General features: G+C 39.0%; 1 protein-coding gene across 1 annotated transcript in view; it reads right to left on the bottom strand.

The window, feature by feature from the left end:
- The window catches only part of COL9A1 (collagen, type IX, alpha 1), a 55,094-nt gene extending 50,537 nt beyond the window's left edge, over nt 1-4,557 (bottom strand). Inside the window, exons 1-4 of the mRNA XM_014936974.1 lie at nt 4,372-4,557; nt 3,976-4,049; nt 2,123-2,200; nt 1,848-1,980 (exon numbers count right to left, since the gene is read on the bottom strand). Coding sequence (XP_014792460.1) covers nt 1,848-1,980; nt 2,123-2,200; nt 3,976-4,049; nt 4,372-4,385 — 299 coding nt within the window. The 5' untranslated portion in view covers nt 4,386-4,557. The remainder of the gene's footprint in view (nt 1-1,847; nt 1,981-2,122; nt 2,201-3,975; nt 4,050-4,371) is intronic.
- Between the last annotated feature and the right edge of the window lie 13,352 nt (nt 4,558-17,909).

The raw sequence follows: 17,909 nt of genomic DNA, 5'->3' as shown, positions 1-17,909 counted from the left end.
CCCTTCCCTTCCCTTCCCTTCCCTTCCCTTCCCTTCCCTTCCCTTCCCCCCCAGGTACCCCAGGAAGGTTCACACTCTCCAGGTGTGGGTAATGGGGAGGGGGAGGTGGTGGGAGGGAAAGGCAGCAGGGGTTCAGGGTTTCTGCAGTACCCGGGTCTGAGGAAGCCAGAGCTATGCCCCTGTCATCAATGATGCTCAGCCTCACTCGAGGTGCTCTGCATGTCTTGCTAACTCTTGTAACGCACCTCAGGCATTTCATCATTGAAAATTCATGCCAATAAAACCCAGATACCATGCCACATTATAAAGATTATGTGAAGAATTTTATTTTAAAAAAATACTATTGGAAATGGCCTAAGGTGTGCCTTTCCTGCACTGTTAGCCTCAGCTAGTTACTGCCAACTTCACTCCTTCCGAGTCAGCCTGCTGAGAGGGACATACTCTAAAATAACTCTGGAGCAGAGCAGCAACGTCAGGCTCAGTGGCAGAGGAGGTGCACAATGATGCACTAGAGCACTGTCAAGCCTTAACCCATTCCTTTGGACAAGACACTCAGCTCAAGTACAGGTGACTTGAGCCAGGGCCAAATTTCAGCTCTAAGATGAGCTAGCATTGCAGTGTAACAGCACCTTGTGGACTGGAAGTGCCAGTCAGTGTCTTGAATGTTGTAAATTCTTGATACTGCAGCATCATACCCAGCCAACAAGCCCAGCTGCAGCAGTAAGCTCAGATGCCATGGAGTATTAATGCAGCTAGTATAGTCTTGATCAGGGTGTGTATATTAAGCATATATCTCACTAAAGCATCTATAGCAATAACTCTAAGATTTCTTAAAAATTACAGTATTACAGTTTTGCCTATTTCTGAAGTAAGAAGTTGAGAATCTCTCTCATGAGTTGAGAATCTCCAACTTCTAGTGAAATAAAGATCCCATTTGCTGTATGCAGTTGGATTCACATGTGGCCTTAATTTGCCACTGGGATGGAAAGTAATCATGAGTCCAATGTAACCAACCAGTTAAGCTGTAAACTGGCTTAACCTAATGGCTACGAAGGTAGAAGCCAGGGAGGACTGCAGCAAGCAAAAGTTGTGATAGCTGGAGTATGAGAGAAACATTTTGCACTCCAAATATTCCTAGCTGAAATTGTAGTTGAAAAGTCTTGCCAGCTAATTACTAAGTAAAAGCATTCTTAATTGCATAACATGCTGGACCAGAACCCAGACTTGCCTAAGTTTGGCAAAGACACCTCTACTCTGCTGTACTGTCTCTGTTCCTTCACTGGCAGCAAGTCTGGCCTGTAAAGCACAAACACAATTAGATTCCTAAACACTGACTCCTATTGCAACTTGCCTGTGACAAGCTAAGCAATAGTTTATAGATTAAGTGACCATAAATCAGCGAGGAACATAAATGTATCGGTTAAAAAAAAAAAAAAGAGCCCTTACCATACAGCCTATCAGCTTTTATCCTACCTTGTCTCTGCAGTCCTTACATGATTAAAAAGATCTCTTTGTGTCATTGTGTTGAGAAAACTTTCCTCACTCTCCTTCTGTTATTTTCTCTTTGCCTCCCTGTGTCTTCTCAAGTCATCAACAACTTTTGGCTTCACTTCCTAGAGGGAAATCCCTTTCTACCAGCAAATCTTGAGGCACTCAGAGCAATCCCTGAAATTGCTGTTACAGAGTCAGTCTGGTCTGGTGGTAGCAGTGAAAATAAAGTTGAACTCCTCTTTCCTCTTCCAAAAGCTTTTCAAATGAGGTGATCTAGCTGGTGAGAGAATCTATCCCTTAAAATATAATACTGCGAAATATTTATATTTTACAAGTCAAACAAAAGAAAGCATTACCTAGTTGGGATCCTGAAGTCTGCATTGGGTCCCAATTTATAAGCCACTTGTAGAGGAGTGGAGCCCAGTACTCTCTGGATAATTCCTTGGGACGCAGCTTTTTCTATTTGGAACTGAGAAATCAGGTCAAAGCCTACGAGGAAAAAAATATGTATGTCCAGAATATAACTTTCATTTTAATTCAGTTAGAGAGTTGTGCAGTCACAGAGCTGAATATAACCCAACAACGTTTCTGAGAAGCAGCTTTTTCCTGAAAAAGTTGAGATGCTACTTGCCTGGTAAGTCATCTTGACCAATCCTTATTGTTGGGCAGAGATCAGTTCTCTGACTGGCACCAAGAATGACTGGTAGTCCTGCAAAAAAAGGGTGAATTTATTAACTATATGTCTGAACATTGCCTCAGATCAGAGGCAATTAAGTGAAGCAACTGTAAGAACATTATGAATTAAATAGAAATATAAATAATAATTAAAAAGCAGAAGTATATAACCACCTTTGTGTTTGTTCAGTCTGGAGGAGAGGAGGCTGAGGGGAGACCTTATCGTGCTCTATAACTACCTGACGGGAGGGTGTAGAAAAGCAGGGGTTGGTCTCATCTCCCAGGTCACAGGAGATAGGACAAGGGGAAATGGCCTAGAGTTCTGCCAGGGGAGGTTGAGATTGGATATTAGGAACCATTTCTTTACTGAAAGGTCATCCAGCATTGGAATAGGCTGCCCAGGGAAGTGGTTGAGGCACCATCCCTGGAGGTGTTCAAAAGACTGGTAGACATGGTCCTCAGGAATATGATTTAGTAATTTTTATTTCTTATTTCTTATTTATTTTTTGTCAGAGTTAGGTTGATGGTTGGACTAGATGATCTTTAAGGTCCCTTCCAACCTAGATGATTTTATGATTCTAACAATGCTTTTAAACCCTATTCAGTGAAGTCGAGGCATAAGAAAATAAGCATCTCTTTCTAGAAAGCTCCAAATTTAAGAATATAATTTGATTATTTTTTTAAACCTTTAAATGAGACCTTTAGGGAGAAATAGTTGCAGCGTAAGAAGGTCTGCTGTGTAAGAAGGTTTTCATTTGGAACTTTTGGTGGTTTAAGCAAACTTTGAAAAAAAAAGACAGTTACCTAAATCAACAGTCTCCCTAGCCACAAAGAAACTTAAACAAACCTCATGCCAACTAAAGAGGCTGTTGAGAAACTGTTGGTATCTTTTCCATCCTCTCTGGGATTCCAGGTGTTCCCAGCTTCCTCTGTGGCACATTTAATCAGAGAACGTTCATTCATGAAATACAGAGTGGTGGAAAGAAGAACTTACAGATCTTTTTTGTTGAGCCAAACAAGAACGTAGAAGAAATTTGTTTAAGGAAATAAAATTTTAAAATCTAATTTTTCAGAATTTTATCTATCAAAAAACCCTTTGGTGAGCATGAAAACCTGGTAGATCCCCCTAATTTAAGGAAGGAGGAAAGAAAAATAAACATTTTTTAGAAGAGTTTAAGAGTCCTGTACAAGTCCAGTATCAGGTCAACCTGGAAAATTTAGTGGAGTCTGGACAGGGAAGAACGAAGCTTGCAAGTTGGAAGGAGATGTATTTCTAACTTACAGAGAGCCTCTTGTGTGCTGCAAAGGCTCAACCTTAATGTGGGTTTCCTTCTGACAACATAGGCTTAAAGGGAACATTCAGGTTGACATGTTACACCTTAGAAATAGCCTAATTCTATATTATTTGATGAGACATATGGCTGGCATCCAGTCATTTACATTTTATGCCCAGCAAATAAAATGGAACCATTTTATTGTTGCCACACGTAGCGCAAGAATCTCTAACTAAAAGCACTGAAAGACTGGGGGAGGTTTGTGTCCCGTACCTACCACCCATACCCAGATTTTAATCCTTTCCTTAAAATTTTATCTAATCGCAAGTTTAAAATAACACACACAGCTCTTGGTTTTTCCCCTCTTTGCCTTATCCATCCATCCACAACTACATACATATGCACACACACAGATAGTTCTCCCTTTCTGTGATGCCTAGGTAGAGAGGATTTTAATTTTGAATAAACTCAGAATGGTTCTTTTGACAGTGAAAATTACAGAAAGATGAAACGCAGATAAAGTCTGTCTCCTTACTTGATTGTTGCTGGATGGTGGCTGAGATGAGAGACCACAGAAAACTACACACATAGCAGAAGGCTGTAATTTTCCTGTGGACAGAAAGAAAACTCCAGTATGAATCTACAGTTTCTGACAGATTCGGTTATTGACCTTTTCCTCAGAGCCATGCATATTGAATGTATAAAAACATGAGTTAAGAATTTACTAACAGATTTGACAAGACAATTTCTTTACATGAAAATTTTTATCTTTGCCTTATAGTAAAACATGTCAATGATGCTCGCTCTATTACATTTCCTTCATATAATGCTGTCATAAAAGCAAACAACAAAGGCAGCAGTTGACAAGGACAGCTTTAACTGTTCTAATTGCTTATTTACAGATTTCTCTAAATCCCATTTGTTCTCTTACCAGTTGCTTTTCATTTTCCCTGCTGGCTTTCTTCAAAGCTCTCATGTGAATCCGTGGTGTGTATAGTCACACTCTCTGCTTCCCTCTCATTAGCCCCGGAGCAGAGAGCGGCAGTGGGTGCAGACAGCTCCTCCTGCCCCACGCAGGACCCAGCAGGGAGGGAAGTGTGGGCTGCTGGCTCTGGTTTAGTCTTGGGAAGGGAAGGAGGTGGAGGCTGGAGAGACATGTGTGTCCTGGCGAGCTCTGAGGGCGGATCTCTGGAGCCACTGGAATATAAAAAAGCCAAGAGAGCAAAGAAAAGCCTGCTGCTTGCGCCAGCATCAAGGCAGGGAGATTGAGAAAATACAACTTCAGTGATGCCCGTCATTGACTGGTGGGGTCTGCTGTTCAGCCAGGGGCATTTGGGGAGCTGGTGGCCCTGACATGGTGTTAAGACTTAAAGATTTGAAAGCAAGAGAACCCCAGTCCTGTAAAGAAGTCGTTTCCATTTCTTGCTGTTTTACTTATTGGATGACCTCAGGAAAAGCCTGGCTGGTGATGTCCCAGTTGGTTCTTCTGAATAAAACCAATTATTTAAAAGGATTTTCATTTCTTAAACTTGAACCTTTTCAAGGAATACATATAGACATTACTAGGCAGACTCCTGTTCTTCAGCTGCCATTGATAAAGCACTCACTTTCTGTAGGCAAGTACACATTTGGACACACAAAGGCATTTATTCATATTCATTCACGTGGATGTAAAGAGAGAGACAGACACTAAAATCTGTATGCATGAGAAGACCACAAAAAAGAGGTGAACAGCTAGAAGTTCCCGATAGTTACCATAGTGAAAATTCATGTATAGATGGAAAAGTATGCTAGTGTGTGTTAATGTATCACATTTGTAAGGTTTCATCTTCTCTAGATTCTTAATATTCTAAGGTAGTCTGAATTTCCAGATTTTTTTTTAAGTGTGAGATTTAGCAAATGCAATGATCTCTGCTATTTGCAGTGAGTCTGAAGCAATAACTGAGTGATGAACAACCCCATCCATCCCAATTTGCTGTAACTCACATTCCTAGTATCTGTAATTCCAGAGTCAATGTTGTCCACACCTTTATGTCTATTGTTAGAGAGGGAGCAGCTGTATCACGGGCATGAACAGTTTGCCATTAATAACGTCTCATTTTCATGCCTAAGCAAGCAGATCTTGGGTAACAGAAGGTTTTCTCCCTTCAAGATAAATGTATGCTCAGAGAGCCTTTCAGTTCAACATCACAATGATGAACATATGAGATCTGTGCCAGAACTGGCACATTAAACCACTGTCAATAAAGTTAAAAATTGGAGAAATATTAGCTTGATTTCACAATGAGTTTGCCCAAGTGACCATAGACCTAAGTCACTTATCCACCATGCAGGTATTACCATTCTGTCACAAAGTGATACCTGTAGAGCATAAGAGGAGTCTATAAGGAGCAGGAGGGAAAGTGGTATGTGGAAGTCACCTGAAACTATAAGGAAGGGATGATGTGGCATGGGAAGGAGCAAGTGAGAGCACCCAGAGCTTAGAAGGAGTGTTTGTGAAAGAATGGAAGAGAGCCAGGTGCCAAACCATATATTTTGTAAGCTGTGGAATTAAATTTGCCTTTGACACTGCTTAGTATTGCCAATTTCTTTGTGGCAGCCTTAAGGAAGAAAATCTCTCCCTGTAGTTACATATGGAGCTAAGTGGTACCATCTCTGCCTAAATTAGCAAATATTTTTTGGCACATGACATGAAGACATCTGCCATTGATTGTGTCTGGGGTTACTGACACACACACACAATCCTCTCCAAAGAGGGGGGCCGCGTTCAGAGAAATTTGGAGAACACAAACTCTATTTCTGAACAATCTGTAATAAATTTTCCTTTGCATTTCATTGCAGCAATTCTCATAGGTGGAACTTCTTTTGCACCTGGAGTATTTTCCCAATCCAGGATCTTCAGAAGACACACTTACTGAAATAAAACATGGGAGACACTATGTAACTAAGGCTTGAAAAACCCATTTAGTATTCTGTTTGTGGGAAAATGGAAAACTCTTTAGAAGAAGCTAATAAGCTTTGGTTGTCCTGTGTGCATTTTGATGTCTTCATCTTGAAACAAAACTCGCAATCTATGATGAAATTCATGATTAGAAGATCTAGTAATAATTGTCACATTATCTTCAAAGAGAAAGAAAAATATTGGCAGACAAACTAGTGTTAGCTGATTTATTAGCCCCATGATCTCAGCAATACTTGTTCTGTTTCATGCAAATGTAAATCGAGATAGATGGAGTAGATATCTTAAATAACTTACTGAGGGTCACAGAGACAGGCCCCATCCAACTAGTGCTCGTGTCTAGACCATCTGACTATTTTGATGTGCATCTAGATCACTTCATATTTTTATCTTTTTATGAACCAGGCTAATACATATTGTTTTCAGAAAATCCCAGTGCACAGTGATTGCTGTTTAGCCAGTTGGTCCAAGCACTAATTGATCAACTGTTGTAAGTAAATTGATTAAACAAGATAGAACATGATTATTCAAAAGATCTCTGTTATTTAGCTGAGGTATGGTAACTTTGCTCAAATACTATCTCCTGAAAACCAGCTATGTAGGAATGTCATCACCGCACCAGCATTTTACAGTGCACTTACTCATATGACTTCACATTCCTCTCCTCAAATATGTGATTCCATATTCCTGTTCTTCTGTGTAGCTTGTTTTGGAGAACATGTATTTGTATAGCTGTCTCATGAGACTGCAGCTGGACTGGGGGAAAAAGCAAATAAATCAGGTGGACCTAGCTTCTCTTGTGGATATAAAGCTTGCTCTCTGTGATGAAAAAGGTTGCAGTGAGAAGTTTCTAGTTAGACTTTCAGAAGTCTCAATCCAACAGAAACCACAGAAACCAACATTTGGTTCAGTAGCAGCTGTTAACTGTGGCAGAGAAGAAGGTTCCTCAGTTCAGGCTTGGGCTGACAGCAATTTAGAATGGCTAGATTGAGCCATCTCCTGATGTTTATTGTTTTACTGAGCTTGGAGGAGCTTAATGTCACTGGCTTGTACTTTTGAGCAGGATTTTTAGGCAGGACTAGGCAAGTTTGTTCTTCCTCTGAAAACTATCTGCAACATATATGCAGGTACTGAGGGCTCAACATCAGGCTTGGGGACTGGAGGAACCAATCTCTCCCAAGAAAGGGAAAGGGAATTCCCTTTCTTGAAATGGGTCCCCTGGCCATGTGAGTGGTCTCACAAAGGAGCAATGGTTGGTGTTCCCAGCTCTGCCCTGCTCTTCCACAGGCAGCTGGAGGGGAGAGGAGCAGCAGGGAAGACTGAAGGAAGGTCAGTTCTTATCTCACATCTCCTGGAAAGTCATCTCTGTCTCAGGTGGTCTTCTCTAAATTGTGCCTTCAGTCTTTTCATTTAACTTCAGCTTAAGGCCATGTTCTCCATTCAGTTTACAAGAACAAAAATCTACTTTATACATTTCAACCTTCTTTATCCTTACCTATAGCACAAGGGTCACTGTCTTTTTGTAGTTTAGTAAACTCCGGGATAAGCTTGTACCACTCACTTCACTTGTGTGAGTTTGTTGTTATGTTGTGTTTGGCTCTAATGGCTCAAGATGAACCTTGATAGCTCAAGATGTGTGGCTGTGAATGATGACCTTTCTGAAAGATCTTTTCTTCATTAATGACTCTAAGAGTTAAGAAAACTTGGACCTGTGACCGATCTCATTGAGATCAGAGGTAAAACTTGCACTGATTTAAGCACCTTTTAATTAACACAGCAACAAATAATTAAACCAGCAACGAATAATTAAACCAGCATCCACAAGTGTAGGGTAATTGAATTGACAGCAAAACTACAATCCTTGTCAGGCCCCAACACACCATTGGAATTTAAGAAATAGTTTGCTATCCAATAAATGCTTACCTTCTTCATAAAAATTTACTTTTCAGTCCAAAATTTTATGAATTTTGACATGGGAAGGAAACCAGCTTTTCCTTCCAAGCTGTCAGATGCCATTTTTTATAAACACCAAACAGCTTATTTCTAGGAGAGGTCACCCAATGAAACCTTGGCAAATGCGGGATCAGATTCTCATCTCCTCAGCACAATGATTTTTCCAAGAGAACCTCACTGCAAAGGCATTGCAACCAGTTTGTGCTGCACAAGCTATCCCAATGCAGTCTCCAAAATTCAACAAATCCCTCTGGAGTGTTCTTGGAGCACAGAGATGGTCTATACATGGGGCCAGACAAACTTCCACTGTAGCTTCATGTCCTTGCCATAATAATACTTTCTGTGGATGAGGTTTGCAGTTCCCATTACCTTTGGATGAGAGTCTAGATGGGGATATCTTTCCTATTTTCATTTCTTTCTAGGTCAGAAGATTTGTACTTTGTCTCCAGGGGTGCCAGACAGCGATTATCCCTGAATGTTACAGTCAGTGATTCCAATTACCTTAAATACAGGAGAATTTATTGTCTACTGGAAAGGCAGAGAAAATCAAACAAAAAGTTAAGTAGACTCTAAGCAGAACTATGCTAATATTGCAATGAACACAGTTGTGTTTTGGCAGAAATTAGGATTCTGATTTCACTTAATTTACATCTGTGTCCACCTACTGATCACACTGATTTTACTGATTTTCAACAACTGAAATAAGATCAGAAACAGACTTTGCCCCTTGGTGCAAAGTGAGCATAAAATGTAGTGAAGAATTTCACATTTATGCTAACAATTAGTAAGGTCTGGGTCCAAAATTCACAATTTCATCTAGCTAAAGACAAAAATACTTCGAATTTTATATTTTCAGTCACAGTGTAGTAAGTCTTAACAATATTATTGTTCTCTCTTTCTATCACTGCACCTTGTCTAAATTTTATCCCAGCTCACTAGCACACCATTCAGACAATGAAAAATGTGTTATTTCATGGTTCATCTGAACTGGGAAAATATTACGGACCTCTAAACACAGTCAGATTCTTTTTAGCCAAAATTACATTACCTGAACTGAAATTTCAGTTCTTAAAACCAAAATTTTTTGTAATTGTTAACCTGATGGAACTTAGTTCCCTTGATATTTGTCTCTAAGTGCTGCAGCAAGCATAATTTTTTTTTACTGTTATGAAGTACCCTTTGAGAGAAATCATGTCCTTGCTTATACCAGTAACAAAATGTTGATTTAAAATGGATCAGGACTTCCCTGTCTTACACAAGCATATATATACCACAAAACTGCTTCGTAGGTAAAAATACTCATGAAAATTAAATTGCTGCGTGGTTATTTTGGACAGTGGCAGCTTTAAAGGTCATGGTTTCTCCAGTGGTCCCTGCCTCCCCTGGCTGGGCTCAGCACCCTCCTCCCGTCCTCAGCCCAGCCAGGACCCCGCTGCATCACCCCACAAAGGGCACAGATTTCCCTCAGCCCAGCCCCTTGTGAGAAAAAGTCAAATGGCAGGTGCTGAGAGATCCTGACTGGGCAGGGAAGGAAAGAAATACTCATTTCCACCTACTCATTTCCACAAAAGAGCAAATTCTATGGCACAAATTCTGATTTCAGTGCCAGCTGGAAAAAAAAAGCGAGATTTCATCCTATTGAAGATCATGAGGTCTCTGGAGCAGTTTTTGTCCTAAAATTGTGATCTCCAATGTCTCAGCTGTTCCCAAAGTCATTTCAGGCTTTTGGCAGACTTAGGGCATCAAGGTTCATGCTTGTCTGAACAGCTCCGGGACAGGAAGAGTTAGATGGACTTCTTGTTCTATAATGAAAGCTAAGTTTCAATGAACTATGGTATTAGGGCAGATTCTAGGACCACAGCAAGCTGGCACATACAGGCCTTTATACAGAACTAATGACATTTAGAATATTTTAATTTGCAAGATACGTTCTGTATCGACAGAACTGTGCCAAAATTTAGAACTTGTTATTTTTGTCTCTTCTGAGAAACATAAACACATAAGAATAACACGACAATAAAGTAATGCAAAGTATAATTGTAAGAGTTTGTAAGTATTTAATTACTTATAACAAGACTGACATTTCCATTGCACTGATTTTGCATTCCAAGTACAGCTGTTTATTGACCTACAAAGAGTTTACTTGGCTGAAAAAAAAAGTTCTGGTGAGAGGATCATTCAGAGAAAACTAAGACAACAAAAATTTGTTAACATTATTCCTTCTATTTTCTTTCAATGACTTCACCATTACGCCACAACTGGCACCATTCTTCTGAGCAATGCTCCGCCAAAATCACTATGGAGGAGAAAACAAAGGGCAGATTTAATGAACATTTTCAAAACAGGAGGCGACTTATTAGCAAAGTCCCACAGAGATTTGTACAAAGGCCTGCACCATTCAAAATATTCATAAATGTGATCTGGAAGGAGTGTGAATAATGGGGAGGTAATACCTGCAGAGACAAGGAAGTTACCTGAGCAATATAAATGAAAGCTGAGGATGTAAATTTTGGGAAGGTCTCAGAATACATAGCAAGCTTTTGATAAAGTAGCAGGTGAAATTCCACATAACTAAGGAGGAAATAATTGACAATGAAAAAGCAGTTTTAAATTTATGGTATCTTCTACCATTCTAGAAAGATGTCCGTCAGCTGCAATAGGAAAAGCTATGAAAACATATCTCAGTGCTCAATAGCAGGCAAAAAACTAACTGCTTATTAGGAACAATTAGGAAAACAATAGCAAACAAAGCAGAAACCATCAAACTTCTGCTGTATAAACCATGTTCAGCATCAATGATCAAAGGTTCAGACTGGTTTCAGTATGAAAAACAAATAAAAGAGCATTCTTCAACCCTGAAAGAAAGAAATCTAATGAAATCTAAGTAGCATGGAAAAGATGAATAAAGAGCAACTGTTGCTCTCTTGCAGAACAAGGATCACGGTTATCAACCAAAGCTGGAAGCCAGAAGATTCAAAAGAAGCAAAGGATGGCACTTCCCCATACAACATGCAGGACAGCAGTGGCATACTTTTCCATTACTTTTAGCATTCATCCACAAATGGGATGTTAGAGAAGAATCCAAAAAGCATAGAAATGTCAAAAAAAAGACTGGGGAGGACCTATGGTGCTCACCTGGTCCAACCTTCTCGAAAGGCAGACTCATATAAGCCAGAGCACATCGCTTAGGCCCTTGCCAGGCTGGGACCTGAGTAGCTCTGAGGACAGAGAATCCAGTACAACCCAGAGCAACTGCATCCGGTGGCAACTTTTTCTGTTTGTTCAAGCAGAATTTCCATTGCTGCAACTTATGAACATCTCAGTACCTGTGTTTGTTAACACTCAGAGCTTCTGAGCCTCATTTCTGGGCCTCATGTTCTGCCCTTCAGAATGAGTGTGAGGAAGACTTTCACTACCAGGAACAAGTGATTTGATAGTTACTTTCTATCTAGTCGTATAGCTCTAAGTTTGTGCTGGAAGAATTTGAAGAATCAAATGCTTAGATACTTTAAGATCAACCGCATGGATTCAGTGATATCTGGGGCATATTTCTTCTGGAAAACTACATGAAGAACTTTTATTAAGAAACAAAACCACAAAAGAAGAGGCTGAGCATAGAAGTGTTTATCATCTTGATTTATTTTTTAATGGTTGGCTTTGTAAAGGATTGGTAAATGTTTTACTGCAGCTCACTTAAGAGGGAATGCAACGTGACTATAAATTGATCCATATCGTTTATCTAGTGGCATTAGCTTCTCTGTCTCCCATGTTACTGATGCGATGCTTTGAAGTGTATTAGGTATTTCCTGTTGTCGTGTGTAAATTATTCACTCACTCCTGCAAATGTCACAGAACTTGTTCTGCTACTTCCTCTTTCATTCTTGTATGTCCTATAGTTGGATTGCCTAAGACAATCATTGTTACTACCACTTTTTTTATTCTTTGGGGATTTTTTTGGCACCAGTGGCCTTCTTGTACAAAAAACCTGAAAAGTCTTATTATCCAAAGAAGCTATACTTTCTGGATCTCTTTTGGTTTAATTTTTATATAGGGTTGAATAATGTCTTTTAACAATAAAACTTATTGCAATATTCCTCAAGATTTCTCACCTTTGCTTACAGCTAAGGTGGTACAGTACCTGTGTTCATATGCTTTCCTAAAACTTGGTACTTTACTGTCAATTGCCAGAACTTATGTCCTTACTAGTTATGGACTGAGAAATCTGTAACACTTATAACATGCAGCCAACTATCTTGAAGAAAGATCTTTTTCTTAAAGCCTGTATCAATTAAAAAAAAAAATCTCCTGCAAAAGTATTAGGAAAGCAATAGTGGAAATTTGGCTGGTATTGTGGCTGACACACCAAGAGTCAAGTGATTCACCATGAAATCCAAATAGGAATGTGTCCTGTGTATGGGATTCTCATGTCCATCCATGGGAGCTGGGCACAAAAAATGGGAATAAAAATAACCTCACTACAGTGCTTTGGAATATAAAGCACATTTCTTCCCAAAATTTTTGATCTTGCCTGGGTTATGCAGACTCTTGCATGCTGCAGTCACTCTGGAAAGCAGCCAATTACCACAAAGATTTACAGCATACTTTAAATAGTTGTAAGGGAAAGACACGTGTTCAAGGGGGAGGCAGCAGCACAGAGGATTAACAGTAGGAGAGAACGGCTGCCACTTCTAGGTCAGTGCTCCAAGTCAAGCCTTGCTTGGAGCCAAACAGAAGTTGTTATTATCTCATGTCTGCTAGTCCGTGTGAAATGAGTTAACGATCACAGGCCAACCCTTGGCAGACAAGCATCCCACTGCAAAATCACTCTTCCTTCTGAACGCCTTGTAAGAAAACTAAGGACTAATTGGGCATGGAGAATGAACTGCCTTGTCTCCCCTATCCAAGGTCTTTACAGGTTAAAGATGAAACCAGGTGGTGGTGAAGGGTAAGCAGCTGCTTCCCTGGCATTAGCAATTTTGAGGATAACCAGAGGACTTTATAGTCTTTAAAAAGATTTCTTTCAGACTTTACAGACTTTAAAACGATATCTTTCCAGCCCTTGCAAACCCCTCTGAAAAACATAGGTAGATATGAACAGCCCTTTGTTTGGTACTATATTCTGAACAGTATTTGAGACAGATAGATAGTGTTGAATTCTTAAGAATATTTAGATTTTTTGTAAGAATTTGAAAGACCATTTTAGGTGTGAGTTCCCTTGAGCCAGATCTTCAAAAAAATAAGGTACTGGACTGCTTGTGTAAAGGCATGCTGTGTTTATTGAAAGTATATCAGAGGCTCATATAACAATTTACCTTTACAGGGTTTTCTGGAGGTCCTGCAGTCTGAACCCATGCCCACAGCAGGGCTGTCCTCAGGTTGCTGAAGACCTGTAAATTTTGGTTATCTCCAAGGATGGAGGTCTCTCAACCTCTCTGGACAACTTGTTCCAGCATTCAATTACTGTCTCACATGGACACTTTTTAAACATGCTTATTTAGGGCATTCAAGCTGAATTAATTAGCAATCCTGGCGTAAAGAAGTGCCAGCAAAACTTCCTGCTACATTCAGCATATAAATACAAGTGAGAATTTTTTCTACATCTGCTGTCACTCAGGCTGTCTCCTGTACCTCTAGGACATTTCTCAGAGTATTGCAGATGCTTTGATGTAATTGGGAAGAATACTCCAGGGCATTGAACACATTTTTTAAGGTAATGCATCTCAAATTTGACACACAGTGTTCACCAGTTCTGTGAAATTTCAATACATTTTTTTCAGGAACGTTCCTATTTTTAAGCTATCCGTGTCTTTAAGCCTCCTCCATAATCCTGTTTAATGACGACTATGGGAAACTTTTTTTTAGGCTGAGATCGATTCTAAATTGGAGAAGCTTTTTCTGGCATAATAATGACAGCGTGTGTGATTTATTGTGACATTTTTATACTGGAAAAATTCCTAGCAAATATATAGAGTTAAACGAGATAAAAGGACTTTCATCAGCATAGTGTATCTCACTTGCTGAACCAGCATAAGGCATTCCAGGAAAAGCAGAGATTCATTTGAAGGAAATTATTTAAATTGAGGGCACAAGTAAACTGTCTGTGGCAATGCAATTACTGAACTGACTTTTCCATCCGACAGGTGGAGTTTTACAGTCACAGATGCTCAGATTCTCACACTTTTCATTCATCATAAATTTTCATTCATCATAAATTAAATTAGTCCTAACCACATATTAGTGCTGTTTAATATTGATAATGACAGATGAATATATGCATAGAGGAGTGAATTATTGGCCCTTTTCCTCTTTATGTAGTATGCAGGTTGTTAAGACACCCAAAGTCAGCAGTGCTGATTCTATCTTTAGTTATACTGCTGAGCTATTCAAGAAATGGGATCTTTCAATTTCTGTTTTCAAGCTCTCTAACATTACATACAAGATATACACCTTGTTTAAAAATAACTTTCTGCAAAAATATCAGAACACATTGTTCTCTCAAACATTTGTAAGCTAGTTTTATTCTTGTATTATGTTGTCAGTTATTTCTCTGATGTAAATGAACTTTGAGACTTTCTGCACTCTCTACATCTTTGGTGAGCAGAAAGGAAGTATGACATACCCCATGCTCTTTTGAAATTGTAATAAAGATTCAAATATTTTTTTTTAAATTGTAGTTCGGATAAAAGGTAGGCAATTACATATAACTGAATGTGTAAGTTTTAATCTAAAGCAGTGACTGGACAAAACAGGTCTTAGACATAAATCTCTTTCTGACTGCAGTAGAAGATTATGCCTTTTAAACTATTTTCATATCTTCTGAAGTGCTGCAGAGAAACACTCAAGCTTACTACCTCTAATTTCCTCAGGATATAATGTCTACAGAACATGAGCGTGTGCTATTTTAGGATGCACAGTCCATCATGCAAAATAAGACAAAAGTATATAATTACAACTTATCCTGTTCCACAAACACAGCTTCACAGTTGTGCTGCCTTTACTCATCTTTACTGGGAGATAAGACAAGCTCAGACACAGATCGAACAAGTGAGATACAGCAATATTCCAGTTCCCACAGATCCCCCAGAATTATAAGAGGGATTAGTTAAAACAGAAATGTTATCTCAAGCCTCTTGCTTTACTGCTGTAGAGAGCACAGCACGTGATCAAAAGAGGAAAACTATACATGCTGTAAAAAATGAAACATCAAACATCTTCGCTTCACCACTTGGCGGAGTCCGTGCCCTTTGTTGCCGCATCAACCCCCAACAGACCATGGGTGAGAATAGTGTCCAGGCAAGAAAAAGCTTGCCTGAACAAGAAAAGTTCAGAAATAAACTGAAGTGATTGTAAGAACAAATTTAACTTAATGAAAACATAAAGGCTCCTGTGCCATTTGCTTCCCTAACTCTAATTAATCAGAATTAATTTTTCCTCATTCTCTAGTGTGTTTAAAAGTCAGGTTTTCTTTTAAAATGGATTTTAAATGCCACCCCATTTATTTTAGGTGGTCAAAGTCTGCCAGCTCTCTGTATTCACTCCAGACCCACCGTGGCTGTACCTATTGATACATACAATTGGATTTGGATTATACCATCCTCCACTAAATTTCACAAAAATGGTTTGCACAAACTTGCGTAGCCCCAGGTGCTTATCATCTATGCATGACCATCTAAGCTAATTTTGATTTGCAGAGTTTCTTGACTACTCTGCAAAACTCTAGTTGCCATGGAAACCCCTGCACCTCAGCATGCAGGTATAAAACTTTCACAAGGAAAACCATGCAGGGAAATACTGCCTGTTTTCAGATTAAAGGCTAGTTATACTTTATGAATATTACATATCTCTAAATCACTAAATCTCTAAATCAGTATATATACATTTCAGAAAATGATATGGTGTCACCCACAACAGAATTCACGAAATGATACTGGGTAAAGTTTCACATAAGAGACAGAAAAGTACACTTTGCTATTGTCAGCCTGGACCACACAATAAGAACTTCGCAAAATTTTCATTAAAAATTACCAGCCATTGTACAAAAGCCACCTTGTCCACCCTCATCATCCTGAGGATGAGAAGTAGAAAGAATAATGCTGTTTTCTCTTTTCTTTGTAAAAAGTGACTTTTCCCAGGCAAACAGGCAGCTGGAATTTTGAAATGAAGTATCAATAATAAACACTTTAAAAAACTTGACAATACTCTTCCAAACAAAAATCATCAGCTGAAATAAACAATGCAGATAGAACCACATTAAAGCATTAGTCAGTGGCCATAAATGCACGCTGGTTTTGGGGTTCTTTTTTTTCAGTAAGAGCAAGCTAGTGGTAAGCAAGAGAGACATACCGCAGGGGCTCTTTTATGTGCTTTGCACTTTGGTGATAAGGAGCCATCTTACCAGACTTGACATCCAGTCTACACTGGAGATGTTTTTCTCTACCTTCCTCTCTGCTAAGTGATTGATCACTCTAACATCCTCATCCTGTCGCATTCCTCATTTGTCCCTTCCTTTATGCTTCTTTTGTTTTATCCCCCTTCTCCATGCAAAAATAAATCTGGTTCTTATTTTCACATTATTAAATCCTCTGCCTCTATAAGAGGCTCAACCCTCTATAATATGTTAAAATGTCCATTCCCCAAAGAACCTGAATGCCTGAAAATACCTGAAGTAGCAACATTTTTTATTCACAGCCAGATCCCTCCATTTGTATGTTGTATAAATTGTATATATGTTATAATCTTTAAGTTGAAAAAGAAAGGAATAAAGAGATTCATTAATACCTTGGACACTCTTCACCAAAAAAAATATAAATTATGGCATAAATCTCAGCACAGGGATGCTTATTAAAATACATTATTATATTTATTAAAATAAAGTTTGATAGTCTTGTAATAAAACCTATATCAAGCAAAACTCAATTTAGGAAAAGCTGGAAAAAGTCTCTGATGGAAAAACACTCCTGAGGAAGCTTAATTGTGATTTCCCACAGTAAATAAACTCTATGAGATGCAGTGAGCCTGGGAGACAGCAGATTAGATGGATGAAGCAAACATTTCAACTGTTATCAGGTGTACACTGCTTGCCAAAAGACCATGACAGTTCTTTTTAGCAGCTCATAATTCCTATAGCCTATGTACTTGTTAAGCAGAGAGGAGAAACTGCAGGATGCTAAACATAGTTTACTGTTACTGCAGAAATTAGTTTAGATATTCACTGGTGTTTCTCATACATCAAAAGTAAGTAAATCATATACAGAAGATCCATTAATTATGTTCTCAGAAACTATGTGGTTTTAGATTATCTTCAATCACAAGCATTTGTTTACATGGCATTTTATTATACTTCAAACCACATTCTCAGCAGCTCCGATGTGTCACTCACCTGATCATAGATGTGTAAAGAGGAACATGTCCTAATCCAGATTTTAACTTCATATATTTTTCTCTAGCCTTTCTATCTAGTCTCACCGCGCAGCTTCACACCCTTGCCCTCATGATTGTCCCCTTCTTTCTATCATGGGGCCTGTCCTTCCTCCAGCCTCAGTTTTGAACTTGACCTG

This window comes from Calidris pugnax, unplaced genomic scaffold (assembly GCF_001431845.1).
Source record: "Calidris pugnax isolate Ruff unplaced genomic scaffold, ASM143184v1 scaffold12, whole genome shotgun sequence".
Classification (NCBI taxonomy): domain Eukaryota; kingdom Metazoa; phylum Chordata; class Aves; order Charadriiformes; family Scolopacidae; genus Calidris; species Calidris pugnax.
This window is presented reverse-complemented; position numbering and strand designations above follow the sequence as displayed.